This window comes from Littorina saxatilis, linkage group LG12 (genome assembly GCF_037325665.1).
Source record: "Littorina saxatilis isolate snail1 linkage group LG12, US_GU_Lsax_2.0, whole genome shotgun sequence".
NCBI classification, from domain to species: Eukaryota; Metazoa; Mollusca; class Gastropoda; order Littorinimorpha; family Littorinidae; genus Littorina; species Littorina saxatilis.
In genome coordinates this window covers 33271267-33291223 of record NC_090256.1, presented here as the reverse complement: position 1 = coordinate 33291223, position 19957 = coordinate 33271267, and the positions used below count along the sequence as shown (strand labels likewise).

The following is a 19957-nucleotide window of genomic DNA, read 5'->3' as shown; positions in this document are numbered from 1 at the left end:
TCTCACCTATCTCTATACATTTATAGATATAGATATACATATATATATACGGCTTCTCTGTGTGTGTGTGTGTTTGTGTGTGTGTGTGGGCAGAAAAATACACTCTCACCTATCTCTATACATTTATAGATATAGATATACATATATATATATACGGCTTCTCTGTGTGTGTGTGTGTTTGTGTGTGTGTGTGGGCAAAAACCTGTGTATTGTAGAGTTCTGTTTGTGATGTGGTCTAGCGGCTTTTGTCTGTCTGTATGTTCTGGCATTTGAGAAGCCACAACAGATAATATAGGGCTAAGAAATAAGCTCTAAAAATCTCAAACCCGTTTGACAGGACTTCGCCTTCAAAGGTGATTGTGGTGAACCGCCACGCTGTCTGTCTCTGTCTCGCGATTCACCCCGGCGAATTCACCATTCCCAGTAACTCTTCCTTATCTTCTCCAGTGTTTTGCGCCTTCGTGTGGCTTCAATCCATATTCCCGTTTGTAAGTTACTATTTTTAGAATGTCACTGCGCTGTCCAGAACGCTTCCCTTGCACCCGTAAGTTGTTCTTACTGTCAAAGTGAAAAGGTCGAATCATAGATATATATATATATACGGCTTCTCTGTGTGTGTGTGTGTTTGTGTGTGTGTGTGGGCAAAAACCTGTGGAATGTAGAGTTCTGTTTGTGATGGGGTCTAGCGCTTTTTGTCTGTCTGTATGTTCTGGCATTTGAGAAGCCACAACAGATAATATAGGGCTAAGAAATAAGCTCTAAAATTCTCAAACCCGTTTGACAGGACTTCGCCTTCAAAGGTGATTGTGGTGAACCGCCACGCTGTCTGTCTCTGTCTCGCGATTCACCCCGGCGAAGCCGGGTATTCCTCTAGTATATATATATATATATATGGTCATCAGGTTTGATCACAGAGGGGGCATGCGCGTGCAATTTTAGCGAGCATGTCCTTCCACACTACCACTGAATAATTAGAAATATGAAAGAGTTCGCGTTGACCGAGATTGTTCTATATATTATGATTTTTCATTGTTAAAAACCACACACACATCAAAGGAAAAAAAATACGGAGAAGAAAATTTCAAACCATCAATGTACTGATGTTATTTTTCTCCTGAGACTGAGAGTTTTCCCGTCAGAGACCCGGAACAGGTCTGGACCTACCCCGGATTATGTCAGTGCCAATTTCACCATACCCGTGTACCGCTTTTGGAATTACAAACTAGGATTTCCATGCAGATCAGTTCACTTGTTCCATGCCTGCACTACCCAAATTTGCCTGTCACGGAAATCGTTTCTAATTTATAATACAATTATAGCCTAGGTAAACAGTTTGTCGATCGGCTTTGGGCAGCCTAGGATTAAGAGGCAGGCTTACGCACGACTTTGATCTCGGTGTTCCTGTATATGTTAAAGGTATCTTCGTTCCCGTGTAGACCTTCATGTAAATCACGATGGATCTGTCCAGGCTTTTGCCTAGGATAAGAACATTCTTCTACTTCAACACATACCAGACAACTACTGCCTGACTTACTTTCTTTGCAGAAAGATATTTGTTGACTTCCCTGAGTAATCATCTTTGTTATCGAGGAAAATAGATACGCAAGAATATATGCTTTTTTATTTTTTTTACATCTAGCCCTCGCCCTAAGACAGGGTCAACTAGAACATAAACAAATATAATCAAAGAACTATCAATGCAAACTGTACATATTATAACTGTATAATAAGATAAAAAGACATGGGTGAAACTAGCCCGTCAATTGACTGAAATCCGTCAATCTGAAAATAAGTCTGACGGAAATTCCGTCAATCCGCAATTTAAGAAAAAAAAAATGGAGGGAAAAACCCCGCAACTACTTGCGGAACGCGTTTTCGAACTGCTATAGTGAACCGGTTGCAGTTTGCCCGGAAACGGAAGCGCTTTTGCCCGTGCTCGCGGTAAACCCCGTAGGTGAGGTTTCTTTGCTTTCGGATTCGCTCTGCATCACGATAAAAAAAAAAAGTTCTCTCGCGTTTTGGCAGGCATTACGAAGTGGTGACACGATTTCTGCGACAAAGATGCCGGTTTTGACGGAAAACGCACGGACAGATCTTATTGATGCTGGTCTAGCCAACAAATGGCGATGGGACTGGTTGGAGTTCATGAAACTAAAACTGTGTGTGATAAGTTTGGTGCTTGAAACTCAAGTGCTTTTCCTTGAGAACTTTGCACTACAGTGGAACCCCTCTCTAGCGACCTTGAAAATGTTGACAAAAATCGGTCCTTATGGAGGGAGGGGGCGGGGTCAGGGGGCCACAAAGAAAGTCACCTCAGATTTTCTTAAAAAAAAAGAAAACAGAGAAGTTTAAGTTGCTGACGACCGTTTCCTCAAGCAAACTGCTTCGATTTCATGTTTGACATTGTCGATGGTGTCCACCAGTTCTGGTGCATGTACTACCCTCAGATCTCAGTACCCTGGCCAAGTTTCCTCTCAAGACATCAAAGAGACCGTGCCATAGGTTAAACTCCCATAGGTTAAACTCGGTCAGTGTGCAGGAAGTGTTTCCTCTCTGAGATATGAAAGGGGAACCACCTCTCGTTGCTAAAACTGGGTCAATGACCCCTGGGAAGAAGGTCAGTGCCTATAAACAAGGCCACCCAGCTATCACAATGGACCTGCCTTTGATCTCGATGATTGGTTTGTGATGTTTACTCAGCCCACCCAACCATCACACCTCTCAGCGGTTTAGTGCCTTTGCTTACGCGAGACGGTTATAACTGGTTATAACCGGTTTGTCTGACTGAGAGTCTTGGCTTTGTCTGACAAAGTTGTTGCACAAGCTGTTAGGTCTGTCCTTAGACGTTAGAGCGGGGTGGTCGCTACACTGGTGACAACTATATAAGGAAATACATCGGTTAAAAAAAAAGGGTCGTTGTGGCGGGGTAGTCCTTAGAGAGGGGGGTCTTAGAGAGGGGTTCCACTGTATAAGAGATGCTACTGCTTAGTTGCTACTTTGTGCAGTGCTACATCATGCTGTTTGCATGTGTGACATTCTGTTTCATCATTTATTTCAATGCCTGTCTGGCAATGTTTGCTTCTTATATTAAATTAAATATTTCGAACTTTTATTTCAGTTGTTCAGTTGTTCACTTTCTATTTCATGTAGTATGGCTGTTGTCAATGTTAATTGTTATCAATTGTGTCGTTGTGTTGGAAGATGCAAGTGTGAAAGGATACACAAAAAAATAATTACTTCTGTGAATTGTTTTGATTTTGTTTACCATATCATTAGAATCTGAAGGCATTTTTTTTAACCTGCATGATAGTGTCTATTTTTGCCAGGAAAGGCCACAAAATCACGATGAATAATGCAAAAATTCGTTTTCGGTCGGGGGGGCGTTGCCCCCCTGGACCCCCTAACGGGGGCCCTGCCCCGTACCCCGCCAGGGCCTAGGCGGCCCATGGACCCCTGCCTGAAAAAAATTTAAGTCAATTTGATTTTCCTAGGTTTCACCCATGAAAAGTTGAAAAATACTTCACAGCATTTTGATTAAATTGTCTGTAATTGATGAATTGATTAACACATTCATCACTTGTTATTATGCATTATGTGTGACATGTAATGTTCTTTGAAGCTGTGTGTTTATTTTATGTTTAAGAAAAATTGGCAGTGAGTTTCACAGGACCGCACTTGAATAAAGAAGGCTTGATTTGAAAAAGTCAATACGTGGGGTCGATGTTGTGATTTTCAGTCTGTTCTGGTTCAAAATAATAATCAGAGACTTAGGAATGAGCAGTCAAGTTAAGCCGTCCGGCCGGCCCGCCGGCTGTGCGTTAAAAATAAAAAAATTAACGTTGAGATTATCTCGAATGTTTTTGACGTTAGAGCTTTTAAACTTTGCATACTTCTGATAATCTCCCGACATGACCCCAGTTTGGTCGACCATCGTCCAAGTTTGGGGTCACAGTGGGGTCGTGTTCGGTTAGAACTAGTAGGCTACAGTCCAGTACTTTCAACTACACTGTACTGGTTGTTTCATGTAGTCTTGAGAGCGCATGGGCCCCGCCCACTTTGATCCCGACCCGCTCGTGACGAGTGTCTGTTCGGGTAATAGAGACATCCAGATTTGCCTTCGTCAAAAGTTCGTGAGTTCGGATCTTCGCGAGTTTGTTGAAGTGGTGATGTCACATCATGTCACGGTCACCACTTTCCAATTTCGGTCCAGATCTACGCGAAGTTCTTCGTGCGCGTTTGTCTGTTTTTCGAAACAGTGATGACGAGTAGTGTTATATATGACGAGTCTTTTTTATCGGAATATTCCAGACATCTGAATATGCTGGGTACACAAGCAACACTGGAAAAAAAATCGATTTTTAGATTCATTCCTGTAAAATCTCCCAACTCTAAAACAAATAGGCCTAGTGGAAACAAGTGTCTTGTGCAAGAGAGATCAAGGGAGATAATTGGCAGGATATGTCGCCCGTCGACTCAAGTTCTGAGTTTTGTGTGGGTATCCGTGTTCATGCACAAGGCCTCCAAAATGAACAGTTCACGGATGCACAGTCCACAGAAGCGTCGTAAAGATATTAAACTTTAACACTGCGCACATAAAACATATTTTTAACATTATGAAAAGGACTAAAAGTACTCACGAAGATTGCTGATTGAGGTTCGTCAAACACGCCTTTTTCACCACGCAGATCCCGGTCTTCGGCAAGCAGTGGTGGGCGCGAAAAACCAAGCGCATGCGCATTGAGGCACAAAGTTAAAAATAGAGAGGAAATCCCCACCACCGACGAATGTTCGTCTGACGAAAGTTGAATCTGGATGTCCCTAATTTAGTCTAGACAAGTGGTGATGACATCATTGAAGATCATTCTATGATGTCATTGTGTCGGAAATGATGTCACTCAAGTGTCTGAGTACACATGTTTTGTCTTGGCCAGCCCAAGTCGTGTCAACTTGGATGGAACTGCCACTGGGTCAAAACAAAACAAAAATTATGATTGTGTTTTTGTCTTTCTACTATGGGGGGGGGGGGGGGGGGGGGGGGAGGGTTGTCCACTTTAATGGGACATGACGACGGGGTGTCGTGTAAACTGTAATAAAGCATTTGCTTTTCTTGTTTAGTGTTGCTGAATCAATTTTGTAACTCGCTCCAATGTCTCTTGCGTAATAATTTATTCACCAAAAAAATGGCACTCTCCACATGAAGCAGCCAGGCGGGAGGGGAGGGGAGGGTGTGAGGGAGGGAGAGAGGGAGGGAGAGAAAGAGAGAGGGAGGGAGGGAGGGAATTGAATTGAACTTTATTTAACAAGGAGTAAGATTTAAGGCTACAGCTTTTCTTACAATCTGTCCTTGGGACGCACAGGTAGGGGAAGGGCCCCTAATATGGACCGCTTTTTATATTTAGTCAAGTTTTGACTAAATATTTTAACATCGAGGGGGAATCGAAACGAGGGTCGTGGTGTATGTGCGTGTGTCTGTGTGTGTGTGTGTGTGTGTGTGTGTGTGTGTGTGTGTGTGTGTAGAGCGATTCAGACTAAACTACTGGACCGATCTTTATGAAATTTGACATGAGAGTTCCTGGGTATGAAATCCCCGAACGTTTTTTTCATTTTTTTGATAAATGTCTTTGATGACGTCATATCCGGCTTTTCGTGAAAGTTGAGGCGGCACTGTCACGCCCTCATTTTTCAACCAAATTGGTTGAAATTTTGGTCAAGTAATCTTCGACGAAGCCCGGACTTCGGTATTGCATTTCAGCTTGGTGGCTTAAAAATTAATTAATGACTTTGGTCATTAAAAATCTGAAAATTGTAAAAAAAAATAAAAATTTATAAAACGATCCAAATTTACGTTTATCTTATTCTCCATCATTTGCTGATTCCAAAAACATATAAATATGTTATATTCGGATTAAAAACAAGCTCTGAAAATTAAATATATAAAAATTATTATCAAAATTAAATTGTCCAAATCAATTTAAAAACACTTTCATCTTATTCCTTGTCGGTTCCTGATTCCAAAAACATATAGATATGATATGTTTGGATTAAAAACACGCTCAGAAAGTTAAAACAAAGAGAGGTACAGAAAAGCGTGCTATCCTTCTTAGCGCAACTACTACCCCGCTCTTCTTGTCAATTTCACTGCCTTTGCCATGAGCGCTGGACTGACGATGCTACGAGTATACGGTCTTGCTGAAAAATGGCATTGCGTTCAGTTTCATTCTGTGAGTTCGACAGCTACTTGACTAAATATTGTATTTTCGCCTTACGCGACTTGTTGTTTCATGCTGATAACTAGCTTGTTTTCTTGCGAAGAAGTTTCATTTTGTGTTTGGTAGTCCTTCTCTCTTAGGTTAACTGTCAGGCCTAATTAGAGTAAAATAGCTTTGATAGATTTTCAGCAAAAATTAAATACAGAAAAAATCACAAATGGTCCATATTAATTAGGAGCCTGGGCGCCTAATATGGACCAGTGGAGAGGCTTTCACGAATCACTGTAAAAAGCCCCCTATACTTCAAAATAACATGATACGACTTAGTGTGCAAGTCAGACTAATTCAAATATGCTTTAGAATTATCTGTTTTGGGTTGATGAGAGCATTAGGGGAAGGGCTCCTAATATGGACCGGCTCCTAATATGGACCACCTCTTGATCTGACAAACTAACGGCGCTAGAGCGCTAAAAACAATTTCATTCGCTGTATTCACCCTCTCTGGATAATGTGCACATGTCAAAACAGTTGCAGAAACACAAACCTCAAAACCGTTAGGCTTTTACTCTTTTTATATTTAGTCAAGTTTTGACTAAATATTTTAACGTAGAGGGGGGAATCGAGACGAGGGTCGTGGTGTATGTGTGTGTGTGTGTGTGTGTGTGTGTGTGTGTGTGTGTCTGTCTGTCTGTGTGTGTGTGTAGAGCGATTCAGACCAAACTACTGGACCGATCTTTATGAAATTTTACATGAGAGTTCCTGGGATTGATATCCCCGAACGTTTTTTTCATTTTTTTGATAAATGTCTTTGATGACGTCATATCCGGCTTTTCGTGAAAGTTGAGGCGGCACTGTCACGCTCTCATTTTTCAACCAAATTGGTTGAAATTTTGGTCAAGTAATCTTCGACGAAGCCCGGACTTCGGTATTGCATTTCAGCTTGGTGGCTTAAAAATTAATTAATGACTTTGGTCATTAAAAATCGGAAAATTGTAAAAAAAAATAAAAATTTATAAAACGATCCAAATTTACGTTCATCTTATTCTCCATCATTTTCTGATTCCAAAAACATATAAATATGTTGTATTTGGATTAAAAACAAGCTCTGAAAATTAAATATATAAAAATTATTATCAAAATTAAATTGTCCAAATCAATTTAAAAACACTTTCATCTTATTTCTTGTCGGTTCCTGATTCCAAAAACATATAGATATGATATGTTTGGATTAAAAACACGCTCAGAAAGTTAAAACAAAGAGAGGAACAGAAAAGCGTGCTATCCTTCTTAGCGCAACTACTACCCCGCTCTTCTTGTCAATTTCACTGCCTTTGCCATGAGCGGTGGACTGACGATGCTACGAGTATACGGTCTTGCTGAAAAATGGCATTGCGTTCAGTTTCATTCTGTGAGTTCGACAGCTACTTGACTAAATGTTGTATTTTCGCCTTACGCGACTTGTTTTACATTTAGTCAAGTTATGACTAAATGTTTTAACATCGAGACGAGGGTCGTGGTGTATGTGTGTGTGTGTGTGTGCGTACGCGTGTAGAGCGATTCAGACCAAACTACTGGACCGATCTTTATGAAATTTGACATGAGAGTTCCTGGGTAAGATATCCCCATATGTTTTTTTCATTTTTTTCATAAATGTCTTTGATGACGTCATATCCGGCTTTTCGTGAAAGTTGAGGCGGCACTGTCACGCCCTCATTTTTCAACCAAATTGGTTGAAATTTTGGTCAAGTAATGTTCGACGAAGCCCGGACTTCGGTATTGCATTTCAGCGTGGTGGCTTAAAAATTAATTAATGACTTTGGTCATTAAAAATCGGAAAATTGTAAAAAAAAAAATTTTTTTAAAACGATCCAAATTTACGTTCATATTATTCTCCATCATTTTCTGATTCCAAAAACATATAAATATGTTGTATTTGGATTAAAAACAAGCTCTGAAAATTAAATATATAAAAATTATTATCAAAATTAAATTGTCCAAATCAATTTAAAAACACTTTCATCTTATTTCTTGTCGGTTCCTGATTCCAAAAACATATAGATATGATATGTTTGGATTAAAAACACGCTCAGAAAGTTAAAACAAAGAGAGGTACAGAAAAGCGTGCTATCCTTCTTAGCGCAACTACTACCCCGCTCTTCTTGTCAATTTCACTGCCTTTGCATTGAGCGGTGGACTGACGATGCTACGAGTATACGGTCTTGCTGAAAAATGGCATTGCGTTCAGTTTCATTCTGTGAGTTCGACAGCTACTTGACTAAATGTTGTATTTTCGCCTTACGCGACTTGTTTTACATTTAGTCAAGTTATGACTAAATGTTTTAACATCGAGACGAGGGTCGTGGTGTATGTGTGTGTGTGTGCGTGCGCGTGCGTGTAGAGCGATTCAGACCAAACTACTGGACCGATCTTTATGAAATTTGACATGAGAGTTCCTGGGTAAGACATCCTCAGACGTTTTTTTCATTTTTTTGATAAATGTCTTTGATGACGTCATATCCGGCTTTTCGTGAAAGTTGAGGCGGCACTGTCACGCCCTCATTTTTCAACCAAATTGGTTGAAATTTTGGTCAAGTAATGTTCGACGAAGCCCGGACTTCGGTATTGCATTTCAGCGTGGTGGCTTAAAAATTAATTAATGACTTTGGTCATTAAAAATCTGAAAATTGTAAATAAAAAAATTTTTTATAAAACGATCCAAGTTTACGTTCATCTTATTCTCCATCATTTGCTGATTCCAATAACATATAAATATGTTATATTTGGATTAACAACAAGCTCTGAAAATTAAATATATAAAAATTATTATCAAAATTAAATTTTCCAAATCAATTTAAAAACACTTTCACCTTATTCCTTGTCGGTTCCTGATTCCAAAAACATATAGATATGATATGTTTGGATTAAAAACACGCTCAGAAAGTTAAAACGAAGAGAGGTACAGAAAAGCGTGCTATCCTTCCCAGCGCAACTACTACCCCGCTCTTCTTGTCAATTTCACTGCCTATGCCGTGAGCGGTGGACTGACGATGCTAAGAGTATACGGTCTTGCTGCGTTGCATTGCGTTCAGTTTCATTCTGTGAGTTCGACAGCTACTTGACTAAATATTGTATTTTCGCCTTACGCGACTTGTTCACTTTTGGCAGCGTTCACTCTAAATTTGACGCCTAAAACGGACTAGTTTCTGTTCACAGCCAAAGCTTTTATCACACAAAAATTGCTATATATATGACAGTTAAGACCGTATTTGTTACATTTTGGCAGTTTTGACCCCGAGTTTCTACTGCAAACAAAAACAAGTCGCGTAAGGCGAAAATACAATATTTAGTCAAGTAGCTGTCGAACTCACAGAATGAAACTGAACGCAATGCCATTTTTCAGCAAGACCGTATACTCGTAGCATCGTCAGTCCAGCGCTCATGGCAAAGGCAGTGAAATTGACAAGAAGAGCGGGGTAGTAGTTGCGCTAAGAAGGATAGCACGCTTTTCTGTACCTCTCTTTGTTTTAACTTTCTGAGCGTGTTTTTAATCCAAACATATCATATCTATATGTTTTTGGAATCAGGAACCGACAAGGAATAAGATGAAAGTGTTTTTAAATTGATTTGGACAGTTTAATTTTGATAATAATTTTTATATATTTAATTTTCAGAGCTTGTTTTTAATCCGAATATAACATATTTATATGTTTTTGGAATCAGCAAATGATGGAGAATAAGATAAACGTAAATTTGGATCGTTTTATAAATTTTTATTTTTTTTTACAATTTTCAGATTTTTAATGACCAAAGTCATTAATTAATTTTTAAGCCACCAAGCTGAAATGCAATACCGAAGTCCGGGCTTTGTCGAAGATTACTTGACCAAAATTTCAACCAATTTGGTTGAAAAATGAGGGCGTGACAGTGCCGCCTCAACTTTCACGAAAAGCCGGATATGACGTCATCAAAGACATTTATCAAAAAAATGAAAAAAACGTTCGGGGATTTCATACCCAGGAACTCTCATGTCAAATTTCATAAAGATCGGTCCAGTAGTTTAGTCTGAATCGCTCTACACACACACACAGACACACACACACACACACGCACACACACACGCACGCACATACACCACGACCCTCGTTTCGATTCCCCCTCGATGTTAAAATATTTAGTCAAAACTTGACTAAATATAAAAAAAGCAAAATCTCAAAGTATGTGTGAGTCCCCTAATATGGACCACCTTCAACAAATCGAAGAAAATAAAAGCTAAAGGCTATTTTCATTAATTCATTAGGAAGCTTGCTGAAAATAATCTATAACTAGCCCTCGAGATTTTTGTGGAAGTTGATAATTTCACTTATTTTTACTCTGTTTTTGATATGCTTCTTTAGTTTCCTGGTGTGCTTCAAATAATGGTCTCATCAACCCGAAACAGATAAATCTAAAGCATATTTGAATTAGTCTGACTTGCACACTAAGTTGTATCATGTTATTTTGAAGTATAGGGGGCTTTTGACAGTGATTCGTGAAGGCCGCTTCACTGGTCCATATTAGGAGCCTGGGCGCCTAATATGGACCATTTGTGATTTTTTCTGTATTTAATTTTTGCTGAATGTCTATCAAAGCTATTTCACGCTAATTTGGCCTAACGATTAACCTAAGAGAGAAGGACTACCAAACACAAAATGAAACTTCTTCGCAAGAAAACAAGCTAGTTATCACCATGAAACAAAAAGTGGTCCATATTAGGAGCCCTTCCCATATTTGAAGCACGGCTGGAAAGTAAAGAAGCTTCTCAAAAACAGAGTGAAAATATGTGAAATTATCAACTACCACGAAAAGAAGACTATTTGATATATATTTTTGAAATCTCGAGGGCTAGTAATAGGTTATTTTCAGCAAGCTTCTTTAAAAAATTAATGAACTTGAATAGCCTTTAGCTTTTATATTTACTTGAGTTTCTTCGATTTGTTGAACGGTGGTCCATATTAGGGGACTCATACATGTATACTTTCAGATTTTACTATTATTTTTGGTTTGCAGTAGAAACTCGGGGTCAACACTGCTAAAATGTAACAATACGGTCTTAACTGTCATATATATAGCAATTTTTGTGTGATAAAAGCTTTGGCTGTGGACAGAAACGAGTCCGTTTTAGGCGTGAAATTTAGAGTGAACGCTGTCAAAAGTGAAAAAAAGAGTAAAAGTCTAACGGTTTTGAGGTTTGTGTTTCTGCAACTGTTTTGACATGTGCAAATTATCCAGAGAGGGTGAATACAGCGAATGAAATGTTTTTAGCGCTCTAGCGCCGTTAGTTTGTCAGATCAAGAGGTGGTCCATATTAGGAGCCGGTCCATATTAGGAGCCCTTAGAGTGAACGCTGCAAAAAGTGAAACAAGTCGCGTAAGGCGAAATTACTACATTTAGTCAAGCTGTGGAACTCACAGAATGAAACTGAACGTAGTCCGCCGCTAGTGCAAAAGGCAGTGAAAGTGACGAGCCTGTTTGGCGCGGCAGCGGTTGCGCTGTGCTTCATAGCACGCTTTACTGTACCTCTCTTCGTTTTAACTTTCTGAGCGTGTTTTTAATCCAAACATATCATATCTATATGTTTTTGGAATCAGGAACCGACAAGGAATAAGATGAAATAGTTTTTAAATCGATTTCGGAAATTTAATTTTGATCATAATTTTTATATTTTTAATTTTCAGAGATTGTTTTTAATCCAAATATAACATATATGTATATGTTTTTGGAATCAGAAAATGACGAAGAATAAGATGAAATTGTTTTTGGATCGTTTAATAAAAAAATAATTTTAATTACAAGTTTCCGATTTTTAATGACCAAACTCACTCATTAGTTTTTAAGCCACCAAGCTGAAATGCAAATACCAAAGCCCGGGCTTCGTCGAAGATTGCTTTGCCAAAATTTAAATCAATTTGATTGAAAAATGAGGGTGTGACAGTGCCGCCTCAACTTTTACAAAAAGCCGGATGTGACGTCATCAAAGGTATTTATCGAAAAAATGAAAAAAACTTCCGGGGATATCATACCCAGGAACTCTCATGTCAAATTTCATAAAGATCGGCCCAGTAATTTAGTATGAATCGCTCTACACACACACACAGACACACACACACACACACACACACACACACATACACCACGACCCTCGTCTCGATTCCCCCCTCTATGTTAAAACATTTAGTCAAAACTTGACTAAATGTAAAAATGAGAAAAAGCCTTGTGTTTCTGAAACTGTTTTGACATGTCAAGTTATCAAGAGAGAGTGAATACAGTGTTTTGAGCGCTCTAGCGCCGCTAGTTTGTCAGAACTGGAGGTGGTCCATATTAGGAGCCGGTCCATATTAGGAGCCCTTCCCCTACACAATGATAATTTTTTTTAAAGTTAACAATAAAAGGAGGTCGGAAAACTTAAACTCGTGATGATACAGATGCATGACGATGATGATGATGATGATGATGATGATGATGATGATGATGATGATGATGAAGATGAGAGAGAGAGAGAGAGGGAGAAAGAGAGAGAGAAAGTGAGAGAGAGAGAGAGAGAGAGAGAGAATTCGATTTCCCGCCTCCAAACTACCTCAGCGACTATCGACCAGAAACGACCAAAACAAAATCGCCTTCCCATCAACGAGGAGTCTACCCCCACTATTTCTTGCCACCACGACCACCCAACCGCCCCCCCCCCCCCCCCACCTCACACACACCACCACATTAACCATGCAGACGCGTTCAACAGAAACGTGCAGCGCACGAGGCGTGAAAAAATCGATAGTCATCAGTGATCGATCCGGGCCGCTGATCGCCAGGGTTTCCAGAGACTGACGGGGGATTGTCATTAACATCCTGCAGTCCGTCTCACACCCCCCATGGGGATGGGGATTTTCTTGTCAGGCTGTTCAACACGTCACTGATCGAGTGGCTACGAACGTCGGGTGTTGGCGCTTCTAAGCCTTTGACAGCCGTCTTGGGCGTGTTGTGTTTCACTCATTCGTTGTTGAACCGGGAGAAGCTCTAGTTTCTTCTACCAAGTTTCTATCAGGTGTGTTTTCGTGCTACCACGGTGTTAAATGGAAATGCACTTTTGTTTCCCCTTTGTCTGTCATTGCATTTCGCTTGAGAGACAAGTAAAGGGGTGGTGGTGTCCTCCCCCCCCCCCCCCCCCCTCCCCCCGCAATGTTTTCGATGTTTGAGGCACACAGAAGCAAGAGTAAAATCACCGCAGATATACCCTCACCTTCGACGTACAAACTTTGAAGGTATTCAAATGATTACACGACTGTATATACACGTACAAGGAGTGTTGGTTGTGGGGACTTCTTTGGGCGTTTGGAGGGGGGGGGGGGGGAGGTAATGCAGACTGTGAAGGGGTAGGTTGGGAGGGGGTGCTATACGACTGCTTTATGATCTGTATCAGTCACTACGCGAGAGAAGTCATTTTCCAAGAACATAAACAGCACAACTGATCTGCACAAAACACCAGCAAGAATCAAAGAAAGGCTCGACAGGTTGGCAAACAATAGCAGTTAATTGTCTCCCGCAGTATAGCAAAGGACACTCAGTGTCCTCTAATAACACTTCGTCGACAATTTATAGCCTAAACACAACAGCAGAGAACCGTTAATCAGAAATAGAACCTTGTTTTTTGGCAAAGTCTTCGTTGAACCAGGAAGGGCTAGAACAGAGCATAACAATATGCATCTATCAGCATATCTCTCCTCTCCAATAACACTTTGTAAAAATTATAAACTCAATACCCAAGCAGAGAACCTTTTATCAGCCCATTGGCACTGCTTAACAACAAAGTCTTCGTTGAACCAAAGAGGACTAGAAAAGAGCAACACGGTGGAAAGTGGTATTAAGAATGGCCATTTGACGATGACATTCGGTATTTCAGTGGCAACCAGTATGACTCACAGCTGAAATGTAAAAGTCTCTTAGCGCTCGAATACTGGACACTCAAGCAAAGAAATGCATGTATCTGAATTTCTTTTCTGTCGACACTATTACTTTTGATTGATTGGCACACACTAGTGAAATCTACCTCTGCCACGACATTGAGCGGGAAAAACAGAAGACTTTATTTCAGACGAAACATCGTACCACTGATAGCACGAAAAAAGCACAAGCGATCTTGCCGTTTACATGTAAAGTGTGACTTTTGTTAGGTTCTATGACAATTTTTCACTTGATGGATATGCCGATATGTTCATTAATCAGTTACTTCAAGTATACAGTAGCACTTTGATTCTATAACACTTTTACTATGAGTATGAGGCCTAAAAGTTTACGAGTCATGCGTAAAAGGATCCCTGTCAGACGGTTTCAATGCAGTTGTATACGAATAGCATTCCGATTTCACTTAGCAATAAGTCTTGGAATGTTCCTATCTACGTATCTGAGGCTTTGTATCAGAAAAATTTTGAACAAACAAGATTAATGTGTTCTTGATCATGCAGGTCGGTTGCTCCTATCTCGTTAAGATCTCGTTCGAATTTTGACTCTTGGCAATTAGGTAACACGTTCTTTCAACAGTGCCCCCCCGCCTGGCCGACCGTGATTTGACACTTAAATGCGCTGATTCACTTTGTTGCTCAGTGAGGTTTGCTAGCGAGTTTATTTTTACCAACGTCCCCTGCTGCCAAATATGATTAGGGAACAACTGGAAAGAACTCTCTCTCTCTCTCACACACACACACACACACACACACACACACACTTTATTCACATTATTAACCATTTGGAAAATAACCGGTCACAATGAACAATCGATTTACATGACTGCAGACCAGTCGCTGGAAACCATAATAAAGAAAGATTTTGTTTTCGTTCTGCACAAACAGCGCAAAACCCTTTCACCCGTCACGGTTTTTTTTATTTCAACTATGTATATATATATATACCATTGCGTGTAGTTCATTCGCTAATGCATTCCTTTAATTATTCCTGCACCAAAACAGTCTTCATAACAAGAGGGGTAAAAAAATCAAACCACATTGACTGGTGGCGAAACTTTTCCAAGCCAGTGAACACCAGTTTACGCTACTTGCCAATTCAAGCGAGAAGTTCTGACGTTTGGGCGGCACTAACTCTGGTGCAAAGCCCATGGATTAAGAACACTGGCGTGACGTGACGGACGTGAAAAGGACATTGCCGTGACCTATAGTTGAAACCTTTTAAGTAAGCTGGTACCAGAAGAACAATAACAATATTGAATTTACGTTAAATAAAGGGTCAAACTGCTATAACTGAAGTCAAAAATTGCAGAATGTTTCAGAATTGTTGTCAGGTAGATGGCCTTGTCTGGCGCCTCTCTCTCTCTCTCTTTTAGTCTAGACAAGTGGTGATGACATCATTGAAGATCATTCTATGATGTCATTGTGTCGGAAATGATGTCACTCAAGTGTCTTAGTACACATGTTTTGTCTTGGCCAGCCCAAGTCGTGTCAACTTGGATGGAACTGCCACTGGGTCAAAACAAAACAAAAATTATGATTGTGTGTTTTTGTCTTTCTACTATGGGGGGGGGGGGGGGGGGGAGGGTTGTCCACTTTAATGGGACATGACGACGGGGTGTCGTGTAAACTGTAATAAAGCATTTGCTTTTCTTGTTTAGTGTTGCTGAATCAATTTTGTAACTCGCTCCAATGTCTCTTGCGTAATAATTTATTCACCAACAAGAAGGGCAGCCCATACGACTCACATGCTTGACCTTGACCTTCAAGGTCAAATAACTAGACCTAGCAATGACATCATACACTAAGAACTGCTTTACACATTTTTCCTTCCAAAATACATGTGACCTTGACCAAGGTCAAGGTCATCCAAGGTCATGCAACACAAAGCTGTTAATTCAAGACATAGGAAGTACAATGGTGCTTATTGGCTCTTTCTACCATGAGATATGGTCACTTTTATTGGTTCACTACCTTATTTTGGTCACATTTCATAAGGGTCAAAGTGACCTTGACCTTGATCATATGTGACCAAATGTGTCTCATGATGAAAGCATAACATGTGCCCCACATAATTTTTAAGTTTGAAACAGTTATCTTCCATAGTTCAGGGTCAAGGTCACTTCAAAATATGTATACAATCCAACTTTGAAGAGCTCCTGTGACCTTGACCTTGAAGCAAGGTAAACCAAACTGGTATCAAAAGATGGGGCTTACTTTGCCCTATATATCATATATAGGTGAGGTATTGAATCTCAAAAACTTCAGAGAAAATGGGGAAAATGTGAAAAATAGCTGGTTTTTAGACAACATTTATGGCCCCTGCGACCTTGACCTTGAAGCAAGGTCAAGATGCTATGTATGTTTTTTTGGGCCTTGTCATCATACACCATCTTGCCAAATTTGGTACTGATAGACTGAATAGTGTCCAAGAAATATCCAACGTTAAAGTTTTCCGGACGGACGTCCGGACGTCCGGACGGTCGTCCGGACGGGGGGGACGGACGGACGGACGACTCGGGTGAGTACATAGACTCACTTTTGCTTCGCATGTGAGTCAAAAAACGGTCATATAGGTTTTCGCATCCATGGGAGGTAATCGGAACCGACCAAACAGACTGAGCCAGTAGCGCGACATATGTCGTGACAACCAGGTGACAGTATACGTAAAGTAGCGCGACATATGTCGCGACAACCAGCCTAAGGGTTAATACCACTTTCCACCGTGTTGCTCTTTTCTAGTCCTCTTTGGTTCAACGAAGACTTTGTTGTTAAGCAGTGCCAATGGGCTGATAAAAGGTTCTCTGCTTGGGTATTGAGTTTATAATTTTTACAAAGTGTTATTGGAGAGGAGAGATATGCTGATAGATGCATATTGTTATGCTCTGTTCTAGCCCTTCCTGGTTCAACGAAGACTTTGCCAAAAAACAAGGTTCTATTTCTGATTAACGGTTCTCTGCTGTTGTGTTTAGGCTATAAATTGTCGACGAAGTGTTATTAGAGGACACTGAGTGTCCTTTGCTATACTGCGGGAGACAATTAACTGCTATTGTTTGCCAACCTGTCGAGCCTTTCTTTGATTCTTGCTGGTGTTTTGTGCAGATCAGTTGTGCTGTTTATGTTCTTGGAAAATGACTTCTCTCGCGTAGTGACTGATACAGATCATAAAGCAGTCGTATAGCACCCCCTCCCAACCTACCCCTTCACAGTCTGCATTACCTCCCCCCCCCCCCCCCCCCCCCCCCCCCCCCTCCAAACGCCCAAAGAAGTCCCCACAACCAACACTCCTTGTACGTGTGTATACAGTCGTGTAATCATTTGAATACCTTCAAAGTTTGTACGTCGAAGGTGAGGGTATATCTGCGGTGATTTTACTCTTGCTTCTGTGTGCCTCAAACATCGAAAACATTGCGGGGGGGGGGGGGGGGGGGGAGGGGAGGACACCACCACCCCTTTACTTGTCTCTCAAGCGAAATGCAATGACAGACAAAGGGGAAACAAAAGTGCATTTCCATTTAACACCGTGGTAGCACGAAAACACACCTGATAGAAACTTGGTAGAAGAAACTAGAGCTTCTCCCGGTTCAACAACGAATGAGTGAAACACAACACGCCCAAGACGGCTGTCAAAGGCTTAGAAGCGCCAACACCCGACGTTCGTAGCCACTCGATCAGTGACGTGTTGAACAGCCTGACAAGAAAATCCCCATCCCCATGGGGGGTGTGAGACGGACTGCAGGATGTTAATGACAATCCCCCGTCAGTCTCTGGAAACCCTGGCGATCAGCGGCCCGGATCGATCACTGATGACTATCGATTTTTTCACGCCTCGTGCGCTGCACGTTTCTGTTGAATGCGTCGGCATGGTTAATGTGGTGGTGTGTGTGAGGTGGGGGGGGGGGGGGCGGTTGGGTGGTCGTGGTGGCAAGACATAGTGGGGGTAGACTCCTCGTTGATGGGAAGGCGATTTTGTTTTGGTCGTTTCTGGTCGATAGTCGCTGAGGTAGTTTGGAGGCGGGAAATCGAATTCTCTCTCTCTCTCTCTCTCTCTCTCTCTCTCTCTCTCTCTCTCTCTCTCTCTCTCTCTCTCTCACATGTATGTCTAAAAGGGTCAGGTTGGAAGATTAGGCATCGCCTAAAACCTTCATCCCTTCGTAATAAAGTTTTGAATCTGAATCTCTCTCTCTCTCTCTCTCTCTCTCTCTCTCTCTCTCTCTCTCTCTCTCTCTCTTGTGTGAGTGTGCGTGTGTGTGTGTGTCACTCTGTGAGTGTGTGTGTGTGTGTGTGTGTGACTGTGTGCGCGCGCGCGTGTGTGTATGTGTGTCTCTGACGGTGTGTGTCTGTGTGTGTGTGTGTCTGTCTGTTTGTCTGTCTGCGTGTGTCTGTGTGCAATGTGTCTGTGTGTGTGTCTGTGTATTATGTCTGCCTGTGTGTAAGTTTCATACTCACTGGCAAGGATTTGATTTTTCCAGGGCAAATTCTTCACGCCGTTTCTCTCCTTGTTTCAGACATAACTAAAGTAGGGACACCCCCGGCCCCGGAGGTGGGGGAGATGAACCACTTCTCGGTGGTGCTGGACTGGGAGGACTCCTTGAAGGTGGCCAACGACAAGTGCAAGGCAAACGGCCCGGTCAAGGTCAGGGTCGAGCGCAAGGACAGTCGGAGCGGCGACGGCTGGTCACAGGTGTACAGGTAAGGCGCGCGGAGAATACTTTTAATTTCTTGGAAGGGGGTGGGTATATAGAGTAGGGGCAGGAAATCCAGTGGTCAAGGTCAGGCCGTGTTCGGCACAAGGATGGGGGGGGGGGGGGGGGGGGGCGCGATAACTGCATGGGTCAATCAATATGAGGCTTATATCGCGCGTATTCCGTGGGTACAGTTCCAAGCGCAGGGAGTTTTATGTTTTTAATTTTTTTTAATGCAATGTATATTGCGCACATATTCAAGGCGCAGGGATTTATTTATGCCGTGTGAGATGGAATTCTTTTTACACAATACATCACGCATTCACATCGGCCAGCAGATCGCAGGCATTTCGGCGCATATCCTACTTTTCTCGGCCTATTATTCCAAGTCACACGGGTATTTTGGTGGACATTTTTATCTATGCATATACAATTTTGCCAGGAAAGACCCTTTTGTCAATCGTGGGATCTTTAACGTGCACACCCTAATGTAGTGTACAGGATGTCTATGATCTTTGCAGGTTGTTTATTATGATTGATTTCTTGTGAAGCCGGCTATACGTTATTTTTCAGTCAGAATCTGGAACTTTAAATGAATCTCAGTGCAGTCTGATCTTCTCCAAAGAAAACGACACCAGGCTTCTGTCACTCCCCCCCCCCCTCCCAACCCCCTGCCCCACCCCACTCACCCCCTCTTTTTACATTTAGTCAAGTTTTGACTAAATGTTTTAACATAGAGGGGGTATCGAGACGAGGGTCGTGGTGTATGTGTGTGTACATGTGTCTGTCTGTCTGTCTGTGCGTGTGTGTGTGTAGAGCGATTCAGACCAAACTACTGGACCGATCTTTATGAAATTTGACATGAGAGTTTCTGGGAATGATATTCCCGGACGTTTTTTTTCCTCATTTTTTCGATAAATACCTTTGATGACGTCATATCCGGCTTTTTGTAAAAGTTAAAGCGGCTCTGTCACACCCTCATTTTTCAATCAAATTGATTGAAATTTTTGTAAAGCAATCTTCGACGAAGGCCGGACTTCGGTATTGCATTTCAGCTTGGTGGCTTAAAAATGAA

At 41.4% G+C, this 19957-nt stretch overlaps 1 protein-coding gene across 1 annotated transcript in view; it reads left to right on the top strand.

Annotated features, from left to right (window-relative positions):
• LOC138981789 (fibronectin type 3 and ankyrin repeat domains protein 1-like) overlaps positions 1-19957 on the top strand; it is an 85562-nt gene that overhangs the window by 7148 nt on the left and 58457 nt on the right. Inside the window, exon 2 of the mRNA XM_070354870.1 lies at positions 18706-18889. Within this exon, the coding sequence (XP_070210971.1) occupies positions 18706-18889 (184 nt within the window). The remainder of the gene's footprint in view (positions 1-18705; positions 18890-19957) is intronic.